Source organism: Stegodyphus dumicola, chromosome X2 (assembly GCF_044657685.1).
Source record: "Stegodyphus dumicola isolate Sdum_Otavi_A_Nest chromosome X2, ASM4465768v1".
Classification (NCBI taxonomy): Eukaryota; Metazoa; Arthropoda; class Arachnida; order Araneae; family Eresidae; genus Stegodyphus; species Stegodyphus dumicola.
In genome coordinates, this window is record NC_140781.1 from 83,367,086 (window position 1) to 83,390,721 (window position 23,636).

A 23,636-nucleotide genomic window follows, 5' to 3' on the forward strand; every position below is an offset into this window, starting at 1 on the left:
TCTCCTTTCATTTGAAAACAAAAAAAGGTACATATTACGTACATATTACTGCTAAAAAGTACATATTACTGCTGTAAGGAAAACAAAATCAGAACTACACTGAGTAACCTGTCAATTGTTTGTTCTGGACAGGCCTTTAATACACTGCTCGAAATTGAAAATACAACACCGAGAAGGAGTGGTCAGAAATTTATGCAAAATTTAGAGTAGACACATGTCACTGAGTTATGCGAATGATGTGAAATGCGCAGCTCTCCGACGCACGTGAAGTAAGATATAAGGGAAGGAACGTGCAAAATGGGCAATATTCGTGTCATTATTTCTGCCAGATGAATTATCGAAGAAAGTTTGTTTTTGTCCCGGAGGATACATGTAATAGGAGAAAATGCCAGGCTGCCGTCAACAAAGGCACTTCTAGCAGATAGACGATTTTACGAGGGGTATGGTGATCAGACCGAGAAGGGCGGGTTGCTCCTTACGTCAAATCGCAGTTGATACCCACATGGATGCGAGCATGGTGCATCGGCTATGGCGAACATGGTTGGAACAAGGAAATGTGGGAAGAAGGAGGGGGCAGGTACAGCCAAAGAGTGACGTCAGCACACGTGGATCGACGCATCCGCCGACAAGCTGTGGCGGTCCCAGTGTCACTTCTACCACAATTCTGCAATGTGCAAGATACCCTGGATGTTCCCGTGTCGACCAGAACCATTTCCCGTTGATTGGTTGAACGGGGCCTGCACTCACGCCGTCCATTAAGAAGACTGCCATTGATGCCAACGTTTAGAATAGTGCCGGACTGGAGCGATGTGGATGTGACTGATATTTTAAACTTGCTACCTTGCGGCAAAAGCAGGGATTATTAGAACCATTCAAAAACTTTTCATGAAACCACCATACCGTACTCATACTCTGAGGAAAGATTTGCTGACCTCACCAGCAAATACCTTTATTTAAACAAAACATTTTACAAAACAAAACAAAATTACATCAATTACAATCTATTTTGATTACAAATAATACAATAAAAAGAATTCATACAATACAATCCAACTTGAATTTACTTAAATTAATATTTATAAAATATACATAATAAAGTAATTTACAACAGATTACTTGTACTCTTATAAGTTTTTTTATGTAAGAATATAAATAATAAATTACAGTGACTGTTCAAATATAACATTTTCAGACTCAGTAATAATTTTCATAATTTCTATTATTCCTTTTTTTAAATTTTTCAATTTGAAAATTTTTACAATATCATTTTCTGTATTCAAACATGGTAAGAACTTTAACCACTTATTTTTTTAACAAATCACATAAAATTACATGCTCAACATCAGCTTCTTGTTCACCACATAGACACTTCAAATATTTAATATTAAATCTACTATAATATAATGGTACATGTGCATGATTTGTTAGAAATTGAGCCAAAAACCCATTAACAATACACCTCTTTTTATTAACTTTTCTAAAGAATCTATAAGTGCACCTTCCTTTTGAAACTTTGTCCCAGAAGTCCTGCCATATATCAATTATTCTGTTCTTTAATGCATTTTTAAAAGTTTCAATAGAGGTAGGAAGAAAAATATCATTCGAACTCTTCAATGTGGCTTGTTTAGCACAAGTGTCAGCTAATTCATTTCCTTCGTGTCCAATATGACCTTTAATCCAATGAAGATTGATATTTCTTTTCTTCAAATTTTCAATCAAAAGTACATGAGCATCATAAACCAATTTAGTAAAAGATTTTCCAGAAACTATGGCAAGTAATGACTATCCGAAAATAAATCAACATCTTCTTTTGTATCTTTCCCCCATTCCAGAGATTTAAGAATGGCGAAGACTTCTGCCTGAAACACTGTTGAATTATCACTTAATCTAAACTTTTTAATAAAGCGATGTGGATGACAGAATGGCGAAACGTCGTGTTCTCAGATGAGTCGCGCTTCTGTTTATCCAGTGACAGTCCACGTGGAGACAGATCTAATCCGGCAGTAACTGTGAAATGCCCCACCACGCGACAACGTGGCATAATGGTTTGGGGGCTATTGTCCATGGTTCCAGGTCCCCTCTAGTTCATATTCAGGGCACTATGATGGCCCGATACTTTGATAATGTACTGCGGCCGGTGGGAATCCCCTACCTTCAGGGGCTGCCTAATGCAATTTTTCAGCAGGATAACGCCCAACCACACAGTGCTTGCATCTGCCAACATGCTCTGCAAAGTATACAGATGCTTCCCTGGCCACTGTACTCTCCTGGCCTGTCACCAATCGAACATGTGTGGGATGTGATTGGATGCTGTTTGCAGACTCTGCCCCTGCCTCCTTCAGAAGACGAACTGTGGCAAATGTTTGAAAGGGAATGGAGAGCCATCCCCCAGGACACCATCCGCACTCTTATTGACTCTATGCCTAGACGTGTTTCTTTGTGCATCGCTGTCCATGGTGGTCCTACATCCTACTGAGCCAACTCCGTTCTCCCTCTGTATTCTGACTATCATTTTGAAGTAAAGATCACCTATTGCTGCTTGCTGTCTCTGTCCTTTTTCCAAATTTCATCACTTTCTGACCACTCCTTCTTGGTGTTGCATTTTCAATGTTGAGCAGTGTATGTATATATAAACCTTAAAAAATACTTAGAAAGAGTGAGTCCACTATCAGGGTATCTGTTTGTATACCTTCAGAATTTAGGAAAAAAGAAATACATATCATCTACGTGGGTAATGCACATGCTTTTTGACGAATAACAACTTTATTGAGCAATGGATATAATCAGCTTCACATATGTCTTGAATTAGAACATAAATTTCCCAATGAGATGCTATCAAAAACAGAAAAAATACATGTTCATAGCAAAAGACCAAAGCATAACGTGCAGAACAAATTTGATGCCAACCCAAAGCAAAAAAATTACTCATAAAATAGTCTTGCAGACAGCTCTATCTATCTGTTGACAGGATTTTGTAACATCCTCCCACCTTGATTTACTGCCTTTGAGGTTAATGAACAAAGTTTGAAAGTTCAACAGCCCAATCTCTTCGGTGTCTTGATTATTCTATCACATCTCGACATCCAAAGAGCTGCTGGAACATCTTGAATTAGGCTTTCACTCTGTGATGTTGCTAGTGGGTCATCAGCTGGATGTTCATCTAATAACTGGTTGTAATGAAAGCTTTCCGCCAAAAAAGTTCTTAATAAAGTTAAGAGGGGGGAAAAAACCCGAAAGCAGTACCTTTAGTGTAGGTAGTAATCACCCCCAAATCTATGATTTTCTGCCAATGTTTTGGTAGTTTACAAAGCATTTGGCTCAGAAACTTGGTGGCCATGAGTCCAAAAATAGATCGGCCTCACTTCGGACATCCTGTGCAGAATGGAAGATTGCACCAGCAAGATGTAGCTGCAGGTGTGAAAAAAGAAGTCCAAGAAGCGATGTCAGGGCTATATGTTGTGTGTGGCGAAAGATTCCATCCAGGTCTGTTCAGAATCATCTGGTGAATGCAGACATATGTGGTCGTGGATTATATTGATGGGACATTACCTTTTTATGCTGGAGCATCAACTTTGACTAGCATCTCGCTGTACACTTAACTTTCGAGGGTTTTGCCATTTTCCAGATACTCTTTGTGGATAATATTATGGCAGTCTCACTAGATATGAAACATGATCTTTTTCTTAGTCAAATTGGGCTTTGTGATACTATCGATTGGCTCACCAGATGGGCAGATCAACCCCCTTTCGGCCTGTGTTTTTGAAGATAATATTATGGCAATCTCACTAGATATGAAACATGATCTTTTTCTTAGTCAAATTGGGCTTTGTGATACTGTCGCTGGGCTCACCAGATAGGCAGATCAACCCCCTTTCGGCCTGTGTTTTTGAAGTAAATCCACTTTTCATCACAAGTGATGATCCGGTCTAGGATTTTCTCTTTGCATTGCTATTCGAGCAGATTAGTGCAGACACGAACACGTCTGTTCTTATCTGCTTGAGTCAGCTCATGTGGCACCCATCAATTCAATTTGTCAGTCAAGTTTATGTGATGCATAGCACGACCAGTGGACATGTCACTAATGTCTAATTCCTTAGCAAGTGGTTGCATACTGATCTTCTTCCACATACTCTTGCAGGCGGGCCTCATCAACATCAGTAGGCTGGCCAGAGCACTCTACTTCTTAAATGTCATAGTCCTTGTTTCTTAACTTTCGGTTCTAAAGATTGACAGTGTCATATGATACAACAGTAGTACCTAAAGCTGTACATGTGATTTGGTGACATTTTGTAGCTGACGTTTTGCAACAGATCTGAAAGTAAATGATGGTCCTAGTTTGGTAGCATCATAGTTCCATTTCAGACATCTTGTGATTAATGATAAAGATATTTTTTTATTAATTTCACAACACGGTGTTTGGAAGCAAGTCTCTTTCTTTCAAATGCCAAAAATAGTTTGACAAAATATCATTAACCACTCCAGTGTGAGAACTGTTTGTGCAGATGATATTTGCGGTGGCAGGAAACTTTCGCTAAAACACGATATTATGGGATCTCCAGAAGAATCAGGTTCTAGGGGGTAACAAGGTGACCAAGTGGAGTTTTGACTACTCTCATGTCCCTACTGGATACAGATCTTCAGTCAGTTTAAGTGGCCAGTTAAGTCTCTTCTGGTTTTCGGAACCAACAAGGATCACTTCTCCAATTGTAAGAACTTTGTCAGATGTGCCCCCTTTTACACTAATTGGCCTAAGTATTCCTTTTGCAATCTCAGTCTGATCTGTTTGGGCAGCTATTGGCAATAACATTCTCTGTTTACCAGTTTATTCCAATCTAAGTAATCAAGATCAGTTGTTCCAATCTGTTTTACATCTTGTAGAAAGTTGGAAGCCTATTTACAAAGATGTTGCCATTTTCTTCACCACTTAAGGAAATCACAGTTGCATAAGCTCTGTGGCCCGAATCACAGAAAGCATGCAAAGTTTGCTTGAATATCCTATTCTGCTGGATATTTTCAAATCTGATAAAATCTGTAATTCACTGTACCACTTCAAAACATTTTGTTTACCTCTTCTAACAGTGTCGCAGCCCAATCCTCTTTAGCAGCCCAAACTTCTTAAATCAATTGCTTAACTGGTGATAACACAGAAGCTAAAAACCCTAGATCAAAAATCCCCTCTGTTAGAGACAAAATCTCTCTTTTTGATAGGTGGTATAGATTCGATATGGGGTAAAAATTAATAGAAGGGCTATCATCCCTTCTAGCCCATAGAATACCCAAGATTGAGATCTGATTCTTAAAAACAGATTCGAAATTATTATCATTGTTTGAAATTTTGCTGTCATTTTAGGGCCGAGAGTCCACCTTAAGTTTCTGCCAAAATGTCTGTTGATATATTCCTAAAATCCTTCAACTCTTCCTCTGTGTCAAGAGACATGACACAGTTATTGACTTAAAATAGAATTTTGAAGCTTTTCTGTTACATGACTTAGTTTGTTAGACATTTGAGACAAATGGAATGAAATGACAGCACCTAAAAGATATGAGCTGGATCTAACCCCAAAAACTACCCATGCGTGGCACACACTGTTATGCAGGGTTCGTAGCGGTCCTTACAAGTGCTTATAAGTCCTTATATTTAAAAATAAAATATAAAGGCCCTTATAGGTGCTTACTTTTTCTTTAAAGCCCTTATTTTTTTGTTTTTAGTGTTTTTTTTTTTAATGAACGTGCATTTTTTCCCTGTACCAAACTGAAACTAAATAAACAACTTTTCTTCCTTATATGGAACGTCAGATGGTGAATCATACTCCCGGAAATAGCTTTTCTCCCCCTTTCTCTGCGTTAACGTAACCTATGGTGCGGGCAAGAGTACAGACAGGTGCACGTCGTTCTATTGGTCAAAGAATTGCGAAAACCGTAGAAAATTCCGGTACATTCGGTATTCTTTTCCTCCCACCCAAATACTACACACGTTTGAATTTCTATCAAGATTTTAATAATTTCCATTCTCGTTCTGCATGGTCAGTTCATATTCGTGTTTATTGTGATCGTTATGCTCATATTATGAGCATATGTATGAATATTTATAATAATATAGTTGCAGTAGCTGCTGAAGTGTAGATAAACTTCCAAAAATGGGTGTATTTTTACACAGATTAGCTTTCTAAGGAATAATATTCGGAATGCCTTAAATAAAAAGAAAGTAATCGAATAGTCAAAATAATTTCTTTTTTTTTTTTTTTTTTTTTCTTTCTTTTTTTTCTTTTTGCCAATACATTATACAGTACGGAGGTTGGGAGGGTCTCCCCTTTCACCACAAAATCTCTAATATTGAAGCAGTTTTTTTTTTTTTTTTTTTTTTTTTGTGTGTGTGTGTGTGTGTGTGTGTGTGTGTGTCACTGTCCAATCTGGATTGAATAGGACTAAAAGTTTTGCGGTCTACCCAACCCAAGCGAAGAATGATTCTATTCCGGAAATTTAATGCAGTCTGTTCAAAATAGAATCAAAAACACCCTAGATTAGTAAGTCTCTTTGTTTTTCTTTATTCTCCGAATACCGGCAGCTGTTGATTCCGATTGCGTAGTATCACATATGGAAGAATTATGCCACACATATTGCACAATAATGTTTGCGGTATTTTGCAGAGATAATTAATTTTGATGTTCGGTCTGAGATTTATTTCTGAACATTTAAAAAGAGTTTTACTGTGCTTTCTAAGCAGAATATTTCTCAGTTCCGTTGGTCTATTTTTATATGATGCACATATCGAAATGTCAGAATCATTTATTTAGCCGAGAAATCTATAGAACAGCTACAATCTCTCCCCCCTTCCTCTTTTTCCAGTTACGCTCGACTATACGGAATATTCGGCAATTTCCGAGTATGCGGGTTAGTTAAGCTTTTACCATTAAAGGATGACTGCATAAAGCAATATCCCATCTCCTGATTTCAGAAATATTCCTTTTTTTCTACTTAAATTTCTTTGCTTGGAATATATGATAAGGGAAAACTGTTATGCAATGAAAATTTAGAAAATGTTCAGAATTTTGATTTAAGTTAAATTATTTAAATATTAATATGAGTGGGAAAATGTATTTATTATTAGGTGCCAAGCGAATACAATTAATATGGCTTATTATTATTTATTTTCTATATTTTGAACTGAAATTTCATCATTAAATCTTGTAATATAGTTTAGCTCTGCATAGTTTTTTTTTTCTCTCATTGTAAACTAATTCTGTAAATTGAACTGTCATTCAAAATTTAAAAAAAAAAAAAGTTAATTGTTTTCCATGGTTGAGGTAATGCTCATTCTCTTAATAAATATTACATTGCTCATATTTTAAATTGCAAGTCTAATTTTTCTTTTAAGGTTATGCAGTTGTGTATAATGTAATTAGACAGGTGCTTATTTTTTTTCTTAAAATGTGCTTATAGGTGCTTATTTTTTTAACTAAAATGTGGCTACGAACCCTGTTATGGGATTATCATTGTCCAACCTAAGGAACTGTAAAAAATTTTGAGTCTTTTTTTTTTTAACTCAATTTGCAAGAATGCATGTCTTATATCTGCCGTAACCCCCTGCCATCTGAACCTTAATAATAAGGCAGGTATTTATTTTGCCAAATTTGGCCTCTTTATTAAGTAATCAATCATTAAGAGAAGGTGCTCGTTTAGATTTGCCATACCTTGGGGGTAAGACTCTCCGGTTTAATGACAGAATTGATGTGGAAGAAAATGTCCTTTAGACTTAAGATCGTGCACTGGAACTTCCTCTATCATGCTTCATGCAAGCCATTCTGCAAAGACCTTATTGTACTTTTCAAGCATATTCAAAGATTTAAATCTTTGTGATGTGCAGAAAAGTCTTTTTTCCGCAGTATCGTGATTGGATAGTAAATTTAGATTCTTTTCTAACCAGACCAACACAGTATCTTCCATCTTTGTTTTGACCTAAAGAATCTAAAAACTGTTCCCAAGTAATAGCTTCTTCCACGCTGTTTGTAGAATTACTGCCAGAATCTGAAGTTCCTGTTATCTCTAAATTCCAAAGCTTGCATACGTTTAAGTCCTGAATCGTCAGGCTTACATTCAAGTAGATATGCCTCTACCTTGTGGCTCAGAATACTTGTTAAGTCGACAACAAACAGAACATCCTAATGTAGTGTCAAACCTTCATCGAGCTGTTTTACTTTCCTTGTACGAGCCGTACCATAAATATTACTGCCAATTAGCATCTCTGTCTTCGAGTAACCTGGTCCTGTTTCTAACAGCCTTATCTTTTTACACTTAAGTTATTTTTAAAAAGGTCCCTAAGATGCATGTGCTATATTTCCACATATAGCTTACTGAGTCTAAGACTCATTCAAATTCTTGTCTCATATAAGGATTAATAGAGAGTAGCTTGGTTCAACACATTTTATGCACATTTGGTTAAATTTGGGTACCTTCAAAAACGTGTGAGCCACAATTTCTTCTGCAGTGGACAGCCAGAGGCAGCTTTTTAATTATTATTGTCCAGACTGTTTTCTCTTTTGTGATATGCATGTTATTTCCCTATTTCTTGCAGAATCCTTAACAATGTTTCACATAACACTAGGGTTCCAGGAAACGCTGCTTTAGAAGATTCCTTTTTTAATCAAAAAAATTCTTCTCTTTAAAAGTTCATTGTAGACAAAGAACTCTCGAAACTATGGCCGCAGGTACAGGGAATTGAGGAATAGAAAAATTTCAGTCAAACCCATTTGATCAAAGCACTGCACACATGAACAATAAAGCCATAGTCTACAATACGTTAAACGAATGATCAATGAAAAGCTTTTGATGGGTACACTGCGCAAAAAAAAAGGGGGGGCACAGTTCTATATCTTCTGCCCTACTGGGCCAATTGATGAAATTCAAATTGCGTTTTTCATGTCTCAAAAGCGCGACTTAGGATATATATTAGATTTATATACAGTCAAAAGTCGTTAATTCGGACACCCATAATCCGGACCTCAAAGCTACAAACTTTCTGCGCATGCGCACAGGCGTTTACGAGTGCGCGTAAGACCTTTACGGCTGCGAATATGTTTGTGCGCATGCACGTTTAATGTGTAACAGAGGTATAAGCTAAGCTAAAATTATTTAATTCAGTTAATGTTGCAGATTGCGTTGTTCCTTAATCTTTGAATTGGATCTGGCTTATTATTTTTTGCAGACTGTTAGAGCAATTTCATAAAAGTAAGCTTGAACTTTCGATTATGTCAAATAGAATTTCCGATATATATTTACTAATATGTAATTTGTATCTACAAAGCGAAAGTATGTTTTGAAATCCGAAATCTGTTTATCAATTTCACACCGCGGATTGGAAGTTGATCTGTCAGCACTATCCTTATCTTCAGGGCATATGTTTTTATTTTATTTGGCTTATAATTCCTTACTAAGTGTAGTATTTCATCTTGATGTACTCCGTCTTTGATATGATTTAAAACAAGTTCCTCATCATTATAATTCGCTTCCGATAGTGAAGAAAGTGACCCAGAGTTTATTGAAAATGAAAACATTTCGATTGACAGATTAGTCGGTATTCTCAACACAGCAATTATAGGACTTGAACAGCAGAACTTTGTAACTGAACAAGAAATTATGTCTGTTTATAGAATTAAAGAGAATGTATTATCACATAAAAAACGAAGCAACTTAAACAACTTACATTGAAAGAAATGTTTAATAAAGTAAACAAATAAATATTAAGCTTTTTTTTTTGTAAATTTTGATACCCTTTAGATCATAATTGTTCTTTATTTCATAAATTATGGTTTGATATTTTTAATTTTGTAATTTCTGCATGCCATCTTACCAGATTTAAACTGATGATGTATAATCCGGAATCGACGAAGTCCCGACGAGTCCGGATTAACGACTTTTGACTGTATAGTATTGTTCTAACATAGGGATTTTGACACAAAATTGGACTTCATGCCAATTTTTTCCTATATTTTGATTCTATGAGTTGCATTATGCCTAGATATTACATTTTTTAAAATTAGGTGCAAAATTTACTGAGAAATTCAAAAATTTATCTTGCCAGAATTTTTTTCAGTTTGCGCCAAGAATAATTCACTTGACAAACTTCTTAATAAAGTAAAAAGTCCGAAATCTGGACGTTTATTATCCGGAATGATCTAAAATCCGGACCTCAAAACTAACAACAAAGTTTTTCTCTTAGACTTTACGCATGCACACCTGATTCCTCCCACCCTCTGCGCATAATAAAACATCTGGAGAGTCTGCATTCTTAATTTCACTTCAACACTAAATACAATACCTTGTTATTGAAGAAACAATCATTTTAGCATAAATTGGCAGGGGTAAATAGAAAGGGCTAGCTCATTTCTTTGTTCGACTCCTCACTGACGCGAGCCTAATGGGGGGACTTAACAGGCAGTAATCTGATGTCACTGTGATGCGACCTGTTCTGATTTCCCGCGTTTAAAACTGTAGTTTCATTCAGCTGCTAGACAATTTTCTAGAGGTTACATATCCCAAATTAATTTTAATCATATATATATCTGTTTTCTAATAATGTATATATTTAAAATAATTTATGTATATGTAATTTTAGTCAGTTTTTATTTTAAATTCTATATTGTAAAGTATCGTTTATGTAATATGGCTTTTTGCGCTGTAGTAACCTGCTGTAGCACTTACAAAAGTACGAAAAGATGAGATATTTTATTTCATGGGACCAAAGGATCCAAATGAGATTTTGCTTTTGACGAAAGAATGGATACACAAATGTCAAAGACAAGACTCTATTAATGTGAAGAGCAGAAAAATCTGCAGCGAACATTTTCTATGCAGTGTTTATGAAGATGATATAAAAAATCGCTTGTTTGGATAGCCACAAAAAGATACTGTTGAAATGGAATGCTGTGCCGAAAGTAAATTATGATGACAATAATAAATCAAATTTTAATGATTTTTAAAATAAGACTCACAAATGAAAATGTAGATATTCCTGAATACTCTAAGTTTAAGGATAAACAAAAATGCATTGCTAATTTGAAGAACAAAATAATATCCTTAGAAAATTTTATTAAAGTATTGAAAAATAGAGAAAAGAAAAATTTTAGAATGTTTGTTCAGCGGCAAAGAAGGTGGACGACATCTAGACAGAAATTGGTATCAGAAATTAAAATCTCAAAATAGCGAAATTTTGGGGGAGGGGAAGCACAAATCGGAGAATTTGGAAAAATGTCTAAAGCCTATTTTTATAAAGACACAGATTAAGGTATTACTGAAAAAGAAGGAAAAAATCAGGTGGACTAGTGAAGATATTTCACGTTGCATTGTCATAAGAGCTCTGTCATCTTAAAGCTATGATTTTTGGGGGAAAAAAAAAAATTGGAATATCTTTACCTAGTATTAGCAAATTAAAGAAATGGTGCGCTAAATTTTAGTGTAGTCCGAGAATTCAAAGTGATGTTCTTACTCTAAAGAAGGAAAAAGGTGAATATTTGTATTCCGTGGAAAAAATATGCGTTCTCAGTTTCGACGAAATGCATATAGATTGAAATTTCTGCTATGACTCTAAACTAGACCAAGTTCTCGGTTCTTTTCAAAATGTGCAGTTTGTTTTAACCAGAGGTCTCATTTCGCGCTCTGCCTCAAATTACTGAGAAACCACGTTTTAGATAAAGGATTTGTTTTAGAAGATGGAACTGTTTTAAATTTTGATATTATTAAAGAGGTTTTAAATAGAGATTGAGAAAAATCAAATTGTGTCACAAACTAAAACCGAATTATTTAATGGTCAAGGGAAACAAGAGACAAAAGGTCGCTCCAGAGAAAACATTATCTTCAAAAAGTACCGCAAAAGGTATATTCCACCCCACAGGAAATCAAAAAACATCTGACTTCTATGAGTTAATCGATAATATCTTCGGTATTATGAATAGTACCAAAATAGTACCAACAAGAATAACAAGTATTTAACAAACTAATTTTGTTAAGTACTTGTTAAAGTTATTCTTATTGTATTCTTTGTAACTAATTATTGATTAGATTTTGTGCTAGATTAGCATTCTAGATAAAATATAATAGTGTAAAACATCAAAGTAATTGGCATAAAAAGAACTGCTTTCTTTACTCACGCTTTTGAAAAATTAAATAACTGTACTAGGTACTCTGAGTAAAGCTATTTTGTCAAAATTAAGGTAACAATCTTGCATACATTTATTTAATTGTAATATAGATATAAGTATAAATTACAAAATTAAATAGCTGCTATTATAGTTATCTTAGAAGCAGTATAAAAATTCTCTCAGTTAACATGCAGATAAAGAAATGATTAGAAATAAACGTGCATTAAATAAAAAAACCTGCAAATAAAAAAAAAAAAGAAAAAAGAAAACCACGGAACTTTATGTTAAAAGAGTAGCACATTTTATCTATTATTTTAAAATTGAGTAAGTATTATTAAATTTTTTAATGGTTCAGTCTAAAATGCATAAAGCAGTAACATTGTCTCTTCCAAATTATAGCTATCTTTCACACACAGCTCATTTTAAATGCTGGTTCAAAAATGCTAATTTCCAAGCTATGAATTGCATCTGTGCGCTCAGTGTCATCATGACTACGTCATCACTTCTCACTTTCTGCTTCAGGGGGAAAAGCTCTATGAGCTAGCCCTTCTCTTCTAAGTCCTGGTAAATTGGTACCATAAGTAATTTGGCTCCATTGCTGCGTGTCTGCTTGGCACGCATCTCAAACCGAAATATTCCACATAGATACATCGTTGATCTGACGCCAACCTGAGGAATCATTATTTATTATACTTTCCTTTCATCACGGCATGTTTATCAAAATATGACAACTTGAGTAATGACTCATGTAACGATGCCTAAACAATTTTTTTATGTTAGTAATAATAACAGTATAATAATAATAATAATAATAAGTAATAATATAGGAGTATGGTAACCTTTTATGTTGACATTACGCTTGGTGATGATTACATTTTTAAGTTAATGCGCTACAAAAATGTTGACGAGGAAAAGTATGCCAAAAATTTCTTTCTATATGCTAAAAATGGATTTTGTTAATGATACTCATAGACCCAAAGATTGAATTTAGGGCTCATGATGCATAGCCAAATATGTATCGTGAAGGATAACTAAATTTGCCGATGATAGCTGCTAATTTTAAAGGTTTTCGGATATCGCAAAACAAAGATGAAATTTTCAAATTAACGGTTTTGTAAAGAAATGTGAAAAAGTGGTAATAAATGAAGATGATATAAAAGAAGTTTTTCATTGTGATGACAATGCTTCTCAATCATCAATCAATTAATTAATGGGGAAATCTGTAGTATGGTTCTAGATCCAGAAAATTCGGCTACCGATAGTGAAGAAAGTGACAGATAAGTTACTGAAAACGAGAAAATTTCGATTGACAAGTTAGTCGGAATTCTCAAAACGGCAGTTACAGGACTTCAACAATGTAACTAAACAAGAGATTATGTCTGTCTACAGAATTAAAGAGAAAGTATTAGCACAAAAAACGAAGCAACTTAAACAACTTACATTGAAAGAAATCTTAAGTAAGGTGAACAAATAAATAGTAAGCTCTTTTTTTTTTTTTTTTTTTTTTTTTGTAAATTTTGATACCGTTTAGATCATAAATACTTCATTATTTCCTAAATCACGATTTCATATTTTTAGTTTTAAAATTTCTACATGTCATCTTACTAGATTTAAACTGATGATCCAATATCCAGAAAAATCCGGAATCGCCAAAGTCCCAATGAGTCCGGATTTTGGACTTTGTACTGTATATGGAAACCAATTTTCCTTTCTCTTCCATTATGTTGGAGCCGAAAAAATGGCACCTCGTTCCTACCTTTTTACATTGTGAATGAGTGGGGGGAAAAGTCTTGTTTCTGCTTTCAAATAATTTTAACAAAGTGCTTTCAACAAATATGCCAAATTTCAAAATGCACCAGTATATAAATTCACGTATATCTTCGGAAATTTTAAATAAAAAACTAATTTTTTGCAGGTATGCTTAGAAATATGTCTACTTTAAGATGATAGTAAAAATTTTATAGATAACAATTAAAAATTTTTTTGAAAAATTTATAAAAATTATTTTGAAATAAATCATAAAAAAATGGGTGAATTTTATTTGGAATGAACCTGAATTTTGAAATGTGAAAGGAAGAATCAAATAAGTTTAATTTAAAAAAAGAGAGATTAATAGATATTTATCAAATTCAATTAACATTGAGGAGCTAAAATTTTGAGAGCTAATTTTTTAAAAAATACTCATGCGAGTTTTACAAAACTTAGTAGTTTCGCGTAATTTGAGTCTTAGAATGGAAATATGGGAAAAAAATTGGTATGTTATTTCAGAAAATGTCTAATTTTTTGTCAAAATACCTATATTAGAACAATGCTATATATAAATCTAATACATATCTTATGTCTCGCTTTCGAGGCATGAAAAACGCAAGTTGAATTTCATCAGTTGGCCCAGTAGAACTGGAGATATAGAAATGTTCCCCCTCCCTTTATTATTATTATTATTATTATTATTTTGCACAGTGTACATGTAGAATATTCTAGCTCTGAAGAATAAGTCTTTTGACAAACTGAGTTTTATAAGTGGCAGAGGTGAGTTAAATTAACAGTGGTTTTTTCCTTCCCCCTATTGATTAGTTTGTATTTGTTTTGGTTCCTGGAAGTTTAAACATAATAAGTGTCTGAGCTTATTAAGCAGTAAGTTTAATAAGCAGTGGGAACTGTATTAGGCTTCATTATGATGTTTGAGTTGTACAAATCTTTCTGTAATTTGTGATAGACCTGTTGATCTAAACTGATAAGGAGGGGGAAAACCATGGATTTTAAATTAACAGAAGTCTGATGGTAACTCAACTTTGAAATATTTGGGAAATTCACCACTGTTCTGTTTTATGGCTGCTTTCAGAGCCTCATATATTCAGCACATGTAATTGCCTACTGTAGGGTTCATCACAAAGGCTAACTTGAACTGGAGCCAGTGCCTGCTGATGTGTTCGTTCATGACGGAATTCCCAAATGTTTGACATATTTGACAACTTGATGCAGCTACTGACAGGCCCATCTTTACCTATTAGCCGCTGGTATTACATTGACACATCAGTCAAAATATATGCATATAAATGTGTAACTACCAAAGATACTAGCAGATTATTAAGATTATTTCTGTAAAAAGTATTTGTCTTCAGCAATAATTTTGTTTATAATAATTAGTCTCATACTGAAGCAAAATTTTCGACCGGGTATTTTTGGCAAAAAAATGTAACAAAAGAATCACCGTCTTTGAAGGTGATCTATTTTTAGCCAAGGTCACCGGTTATCAGAAAATTTCATCAATCAGCTGTTTGTATTTGTGTGGGGATGGAAGGGAAAATAGGCATTATGCCGGTGCAGTGTTAGCAGGAAAAGGTAATTCCCCTTTTTTTACTCATGCCTTTAGATGCTGTGGTTGATAGTCATTCGATGCTTTAAAATGCCTAGAACGATGTACCTTACATTAGAAAAAGCCCTTTAAAGACATTTTGTCGAAGAAACAGATGATGTTAATGACCAGAATGAAACTGATGTAGAAGAAAGAAATGATTATGTTTTGCATAATGATGATATTTTGCCAAATGATGCTGCTGGGGATGTTGAAGTTCATGTAAGAAGTAAGTTTTAGCCTTCTAAAAACAGTGCTAGTCATATGAAGAAGTTTAAAAAACTGAAAATTTGAAATGGATAAAAATAGAACTGTCAGTTATGATTTCGTCTTCTCTATCATCTAAAAAATAAAAGTTTTAGTACTGCAGGAACAGTTCAAGAAAACTGTGTACAAATGTGCCCATTAGAAACAGGGAAATGTATCCGTAAGAAAGACATGTTTTCCATTATAAAGAGAAAAACAAAATGATTGCCTGATGGAACAATGATTTGGTTGTAACTGTTGTTTCAACATTTGTAAAAATTCAGCCCGTAAAATGTGTTTCCCGTTATTCAAGAACTCAAAAGTTTTGTATCTCAGCCTCATCTTATTGAACAATAATACAATGTCAAATGGTAGAAGACAATTTATACGACAATTTAGTAACCAATAACAGAATAAGAGTTCTTGGCAAAAAATAGTGGTGGCCAATATTTACTAATTACATTGATGTATTATTGACAGATGTATGAAAAATGTCACGACTTTCTATTGCTGGAAATAAAAAGTTTCTTTTTAGATTTCAAATGCGAGATTGCATTATTCCTTTTGCAAACTCCTATTGAGAGTGTAGGATTAGCCAGAAATAGATCAGCAACAGGAAGACCTAGTAAATTGAGCATTCAAACGCTATTGCGTGGAGATGGTAGGCATTTTATTGTAAATTCAGAGGGTAACAGAAAACTTTATTGTAAAGAATGCCATAGCCAGACTGTTTATAGATGCAAAGTATGAAAAATAAATACAAGTTTTAATATTAAATTAATTACAAATAAAGTTATTTGTAGATTTTTTAAAATGTTATACAGCTAAAAAGTAATACAATGCTCCAATCAAAGTAAACTTCTTATGAGTACAGTCATACTCACTAAACATCCGTATTATTATTCCGCTGACATTGAGCGAGTGCAACAGTTGATTTTTGCACGTGTAATTTTTTAATTTTCAGTGTAAATTTATGCTTTATAAATACTTAATTTAGTACTTATCATTATTTGTATAAGGAAATAAATCATTCCTTGTTTGTAGTTTTGGCTGTTAATAAGTTTAAAATCATGCAACAAGCAACTGCAGACAAACTGCTTTGATACCACCATTTCTGTTCAACACTGAGTAAGTTGTGATTGCTGTGTGTGCACATTGTGCCTGTATTATAACAGGTCAATAGTTACACTAACACTGTATCATTTTTCTGGTGTCTGAATCACTTCATTTTCTCTCTGTGAGCTCTTCGTCAAATGAGATGTCAAAAATAACAGGAACGTCATTGGTTATTGTGGTAAATTTCTACTTTGATTGTAGCCTTAAGTTAAGTAGCAAAGTGCGAAACACGTATAAAATTCATTGAAACATCTAATATGGAGAAATTTAAAGCAAATAGTCAATAAATAGTTAAAGATAAACTTTAAAAAAATCAGGTTTTTGGAAGCAAAAATTCTTTGGTGGAGGTCTGTCAGTCTAGAATATGATGACCTCTGACTTAAACAAATGCCAAAATCAATGACTATAAAAAGTAGATTTTTCTTTTTTCATTAAAAAAAGTAAAATGCTTAAAATACTCAAATAATTATGTAATTTGTATTTTTCTAGATTGATTGATAATCTGCCCTGTGCTACAAGATTTGAAATGTCTGAGAATCAACCACAGTATGAGCATGGATATAGATTAGGCTTTGTGGAAAAGGGAATTGTATGTCCTTCTAATTTTTCTTGTAAAATGTCATTTTTCATTTAAATGAAGTTTGATGATTTGTTAAATATATGAGGGCTGATCATAAAGTGATGATGTAAGTAACAAGTACTCTGTACTAAATTTTGTATGGCATACTTTACTTTTAGGTGTGTTGCATATTTACATTGGCTGAGAAAAGTTTTAATACTTGATCCACTTACTGAGAATCAGTATTTAAAAATTTAATTAAAAAAAAAAAGATTTTCGTGTTGAATTAAACTTTTCTTTGCAGTTTCTAAATAATTAAAAAATATGGACTTTTTGTAACAACCTCTGTAGCACTGTGGTCATTGCATTTTCCTCTTCCTCATCTAAAGGGAAACTTTTCCTGCAGTACTGCCTTTTCAGTGCTAAGAATGCTCAGAAATCATATAATTAAATCTGTATTATAATGCACGATATTATAGCATTTACAGATCTATTTCTGATTATGCTGTTAGTGCCACAGAAGCAAAATGCAACCAGGTTATTGTTCTGTTTCTTGAACAGATGGTCTTCCTCATGTTTATCTAATAATCGCTGTTCCTTGTTTGCCATGTGTGTAAAATGTTGATATCTATAACATGTTGGAATGTATTTGATGATCACTTGAGTATTACTACTTTAAAGTGCCTCTGTCACGAAAATATCAAAAGTAGAGTTAAATGTTTGATCATAACATGCATACTATAATATTTTAAATGTTTTGTTGCAGCTGTTTCCAAATTTAGTTAACATCACTGCTGTATGGTCATAGGATCAACTTCCTCACCCTCCATATCGAAAGTATTTCAACTTGTTGTGTCCAAATACTAAAGGCCATTGCTATTTAACTGCAGGTTGAAATATGCCAATGTGTTGTGTTTACAATGTGGGGTTTTACGTGATCTGAAATTGGAATTAGTCCAATAACCCCCCAACAGACGTAAAACAAATTATCACTTTCTCTGAACAAAATACCTTAAGTATCTTTAATCTTTTACAACAGAATTCAGTGCATGACTGCTACAGTACAGAAAAGATACATATATTAAAAATGTGAGATTGTAAGTATATGCAGTGGTGACTTGCTTATAGTATTTCATATCCTTATAATTTTATCACTAAACTCTGTCATGCAGCTTGTAAACCATATCTGCTAATTTGACGATCTTTGATTAGTAATATCAAGTTAGTATGTGAAATGAAAATTTGAACTGACAAGCATAAATTCACATAAGCAAATAACAGTGTAAGGATAGGCATTTCAGAATAGGTAACTGCTTCATGTTCAAGATGTTGATAAAGAAATTCAAAATACCCTTTGGTAAAAATAACTCAAGCTATCATTTACCAGACTAGGAGAAAGAGAAAGTTCATTGGGACATGTTGGTCAGGTAGGACATGATGGTTGAACCCTAATCTTTGCTCATACGAAAATATTGGATGAACATTTCCACTATTTAGTTATCTTATGAATTCCGCACTTCAAGTTCTATAGGAAATCTTGCAAGAAAAAGTTAAATCAGACATAAGAATTTTAATTTGGAGTTTAGGTGTTATGTATGATACAAAAAATTACTCTGAAGCATAACTTACATATTTTACAAGAAATCTATCTATGAGTACTAGGTTTTTCGATGCTTGCACTTATCATCTGTTAGTTTTCAACCAATAACTTTTTGATCATCTTTCCCATCTGTTGTACATCAGAGAAATATATTAATTTTTGTAAAGCCTTTCTATTTTACACTATTTTCCTGAAACATAATTTTTTTTTTTTTTTTTTTTTTTATGTACAAAATAAATCTTTCTATGCACTTGCAGTTTTGTAAAAATGCTGAAAATGAAGTTGCTTTGGTGATTTATTACAAAATATGCATTTTAAATATGTAGCTATGCGAAAGTTCCTACAAGAAGCTTTTCCTACTAGATTATGATGTCATAAGCTGTCAGTTGATAGCCAGCATTGGTCATCCAGTTACATTCATAAAATTATATATGTATTTATGTAAGATAAAAAACATGTAAAAGCAAAATTTTGACTTTAATTTGCAGTAGTCCCACTACTCTTTATTTTAATTTAGGGATTGTGCCTTTCTGTCACAAAATAGTAACTGTTTATAATAAATCACTTTAAACTGCGTCTTTTTTCCTGGCTAAACTTAAGATGAAGGTACTTGCATAAGACATGCCAATAACATTAGTTAAATAACAAGTTAAACTTCAGCAATCAGAATACAGCTAAACCAAAATTAAATGACTCTGAATGGGGCTTTCATGTTGCACATATTGTGTTCTCTTTATCTTGCTTACATAAGGTAGCTAGATTGGAGTTGGTGGTCCTTTCACCACCACATCTTAAAAAATGTAAAATTCTTCAGGAACAGGCATACTTCCTGCAGCTGTTTATTAGTTTATCAATGAAAATAAAGAAATAAATCACACCATGACTGCTGCTATAATTATTTGCATCCCCATGTCAAGAAGTGCTATTTAAAATTCTGTGTATTTGGATTTGGGTACTTTTCAATGAATATGTAAATTGTTAAAGACATTAAAGTATATCAATAATTTATTCAAAATTATCCAAAAATTAGATCCCCTTTCACAAATTTACTTAAAAAAGATGCTCCATAGATTTGGGCAAAAGCTTTTCAAAATTTACAGAAGGCTTTAATTCTTCAAGCCACTTTTGAAATTATTTAATCCATATTCCCCATCATGAATTTACAGATGCCTCTAAAGAATCTGTGGTGCAATTTGGAAACAAGAAAATCTAATAAATTAGGATAATTATGCAATCACTGAATTCGAATGTTTATAGTTATAGATGCTGTATATAAATTGTATTACTGTTTGCTTAAGTCATTTTACAGTACATACTTTGTGTTGGAGCTGCTTTAGTTTGCTTTAATATTAAGCATCCTACAGGTAATTTATTTCAGTAAGTCTGACAGGATGTATGTAACAAGTGTGTAGAAACTCCAATGCAGAGTTCATCTACAGAATTAAAATAAGAGTGCTGGTTCTCATCTGAAATTCTGTATTCTTCAAGGCCATACCAATTTTATTTCTTTTTGCATCCATAACGAAACATTGTTCAGTATCTAAGAATTTGTTCTGTTCAGTCTCTAAGATAGGGAAAAAGCCCTCTAACATCATCTGTTATTTAATAAGTGTTTAAAAATACAAAAATACCAGTGCTTCAGAATTCAGTCAGATTATTTCAAATATTTTACAAAGTTTTGACTTTCATTCTAACAAATGTTTATCTATTAAAAGAACCAAAACCTTTCTCACTTCCAGTTTGAGTGTGAATTAAATAAGATTTTTCCCAGTGAGACAACAAATGTGCTATTGCCAAATAAGTATGCTATACATTTTACACTTAAATTTAATTAACATTTTTGCAATTTTGTTTTGTTATTTTGAAAAAAAAATTATACATACAAAAAAAAAAAAAAAAAAAAAGGTACTTTCATGTTGTCTGCCCAATGGTGAGAATAACCACCAAGCAAAGCACTGAAGTAGGCAACCCAGACTAAAGTCACCAAAGTAAGCAACCCAAACTTTAAGGAACATGTAGTTTATTTAGCAACTCACTAATAGTTGTATGCTCATTGTTCATTGTACCAGCACATAATGGGTGGTGTTTTGGAATTCCCATGAAGCAAACAATTATATGAAAATGTACTGTTAAAGATCACCAGCAAAGTGTTTGAATGGGAGTAGGAATATGGTTTGAGAATAGCTGAATATCATTTATGACAGCTATTCACTTTAGTTATTGCTTTTCTAAAGAATATACATCTAGTAAATTTTGTCATTCTTATGGTTTTTAATTGTCTTGATGTGTCTCCGAATACTACTGATCGATGCATTTATCTGCGTGAAGTCTGCATGTTTAGTATAAGGGAAAACGTTTTTTAAAAAAAACTGGTTTTTCTGAATAAAAGCAATTCTCTCTCTTTTTTTTTTTTTTTTCAGGGGGGGGGGATCAAACAGGTCACTGTGTATACAGATTAAGAAAAGAGAAAGTGAAATGTTTTATTGTAGATGCTTGGTGCATTTTTAATTAAGTTTTTACTATTTTATGAAATTTTGAGTGTTTTGTTATGGATGTTTGTTTTATGTAATTTTTGCTATTTCATTATGGATGCTTGTTGAATTTTTAATTTCATTAATTCATTACTATTCTATGTAATTTTAAGCACAGAACCATTTTTTTGTAATGGCTACCTTTTTTCACATGCTAGGCAAGCGAAAAATTAGCTGCCAATGTTTGGCAACAAACTTTGTGGGAGCACTGGGCAGATGATGCGAAAGCATCAAAAAACAAATGTTATTCAAAAATATTTAAAACTTATTAATTCATTTTTTAAAATGGTGTTCTTTAAAAAAAGTGAACTTTTTATGAACGAATGAATTTTTTTTAGCTATAGAATGTTCTAATGCAGTTCTCAAAGAGCCAGTTACCTTATACAAGAAGTGGAGGCCTTTTCAAGCATCTGTTGAGCATTCTGTAATCACTGGTGCAGTAATACGGCATTCAGTTAAAGAAAATATGTTGTATCATACATAGAAATGTTTGTCTTTAAATAATTCTAGGGCCTTCCTTCCTCAATGGCCCAGGGTAGGCTCTGGCCTTCTCAAGAAGTTCTTTCCAGGTCATTCTTCTCCCTGCTAGTGTTTTCCAGTTTTGGGTTTTTAAGACCAATAGGCTATTTTATTGGCAGTTTAACAATCTTAGATTTGGTCTGCCTTTTTTCTATGTGCCTATGTGTGTTTATTGTCTGGTGGTGAAGACTTTTTTGTTGGCACAGTCTTCATCCATTTTGATAACGTGGTCTTCCCATTTTATTCTTTGGCATTTAATAATGTCAGGTTCATTATATGAGCAATATAGTTGCAAATTTGATCTTCTAAGCCACACACTACCTTTTTATAATCCTCCAAAAATATTTCTTAAAACCTTCCTTTCAAAAATGCCCAGCATGTCTTCATTTGTGTGCATCACGGAAGAAGTTTCAAATGCATATGTCAGAATTGGACTTATAAGGCTCTTTCTTACACAGTAAAACCTTTGTTTTTCTTTGAATTACACTTGTTTCCATATATTTTCACATTCATTTGAAGTAACTATTGGCTCAAGTGATTCTCTTTTGTATTTCTGTAGTAATTTGTTCCTGCTGTTAATTTCAGAGCTTGAATATGTAAAGCTGTCAACAGTTTCAAATTTATATTCTCCAATTTCCAAATGAATTGTCTTAAGTCTGTTTTAGTGCATGGCGTATATTTTGTTTTATTTTTATTAATCCTCAGGCCCATCCTGAAAGCCTTCTTCTCTTGAGATATATAAGCCTGTTTTAATGCTGATCAAATATTCAACATTTAAAAAAAGATCTTTGAAGAAATTCCTCTTTTTCATCTTATGAATCCTTTCCTCTTCTTTCCTAGAATCTGTATATGCAGTCACAGCATTCCTAGCAATAATGTCAGTGTCATCAGCAAAAGCCAATAATTCTACCAGTTTATTAAATGTGTTTCCTTTAGTATTGATATTTGAATCTGCTATTACTTTTTCTAGTACCAGATTGAAGAGAAGGCATGCCAATGCATCAAAAAATGTAATGATCAAGATGTATGTTCTATATTGTTAACACTAGAATTACGGTGGTCTTCGCATACCTAGAATTACAGCGGGTGTCATTTTGACCCCTTGATAAGATATCTGCATATTTCTCTATATGATATAATATATTTGTGAAAAAGAAATAAAAATAATGCAAATTATGACAACTACAGTTTATTTTAAAGAATATAGAGACTTTGCAGGTATGTAGTCAAATAATGAACAAGCATTTAAATATTTCCATCGGAAAATGTAATTTTTTTTCAATAGCTTACATTTCAGAAACACAGAAAATAAAATGTATAAACATTTATGAAAGTTTTTGCAAAAAAAAGTGGTTTTTAATCCAAATATTACTTTAAACAAAAAAAAAAAAAAAAATTGCTTTAAATAAAAAGTACTTTAAAACAAACTGTTTGCTATAAAAAGTACATAGAAATAGAAATATAGAGAAATATTTTATTCGCAGATAATATATTAGTCAGCGCAGCAATTAACACACGTGCTGATCTTTCTGATTTTTTTGTGTACAATATCCGCATAGATATTTATTACAGTTGT

At 33.2% G+C, this 23,636-nt stretch overlaps 1 protein-coding gene across 3 annotated transcripts in view; it reads left to right on the forward strand.

The window, feature by feature from the left end:
* TM9SF4 (transmembrane 9 superfamily protein member 4) overlaps window positions 1–23,636 on the forward strand; it is a 73,710-nt gene that overhangs the window by 11,445 nt on the left and 38,629 nt on the right. For all 3 annotated transcript variants that reach the window (XM_035355954.2, XM_085809680.1, XM_035355955.2), the window contains one exon: window positions 17,341–17,440. In XM_035355954.2, the coding sequence (XP_035211845.1) occupies window positions 17,341–17,440 (100 nt within the window). The remainder of the gene's footprint in view (window positions 1–17,340; window positions 17,441–23,636) is intronic.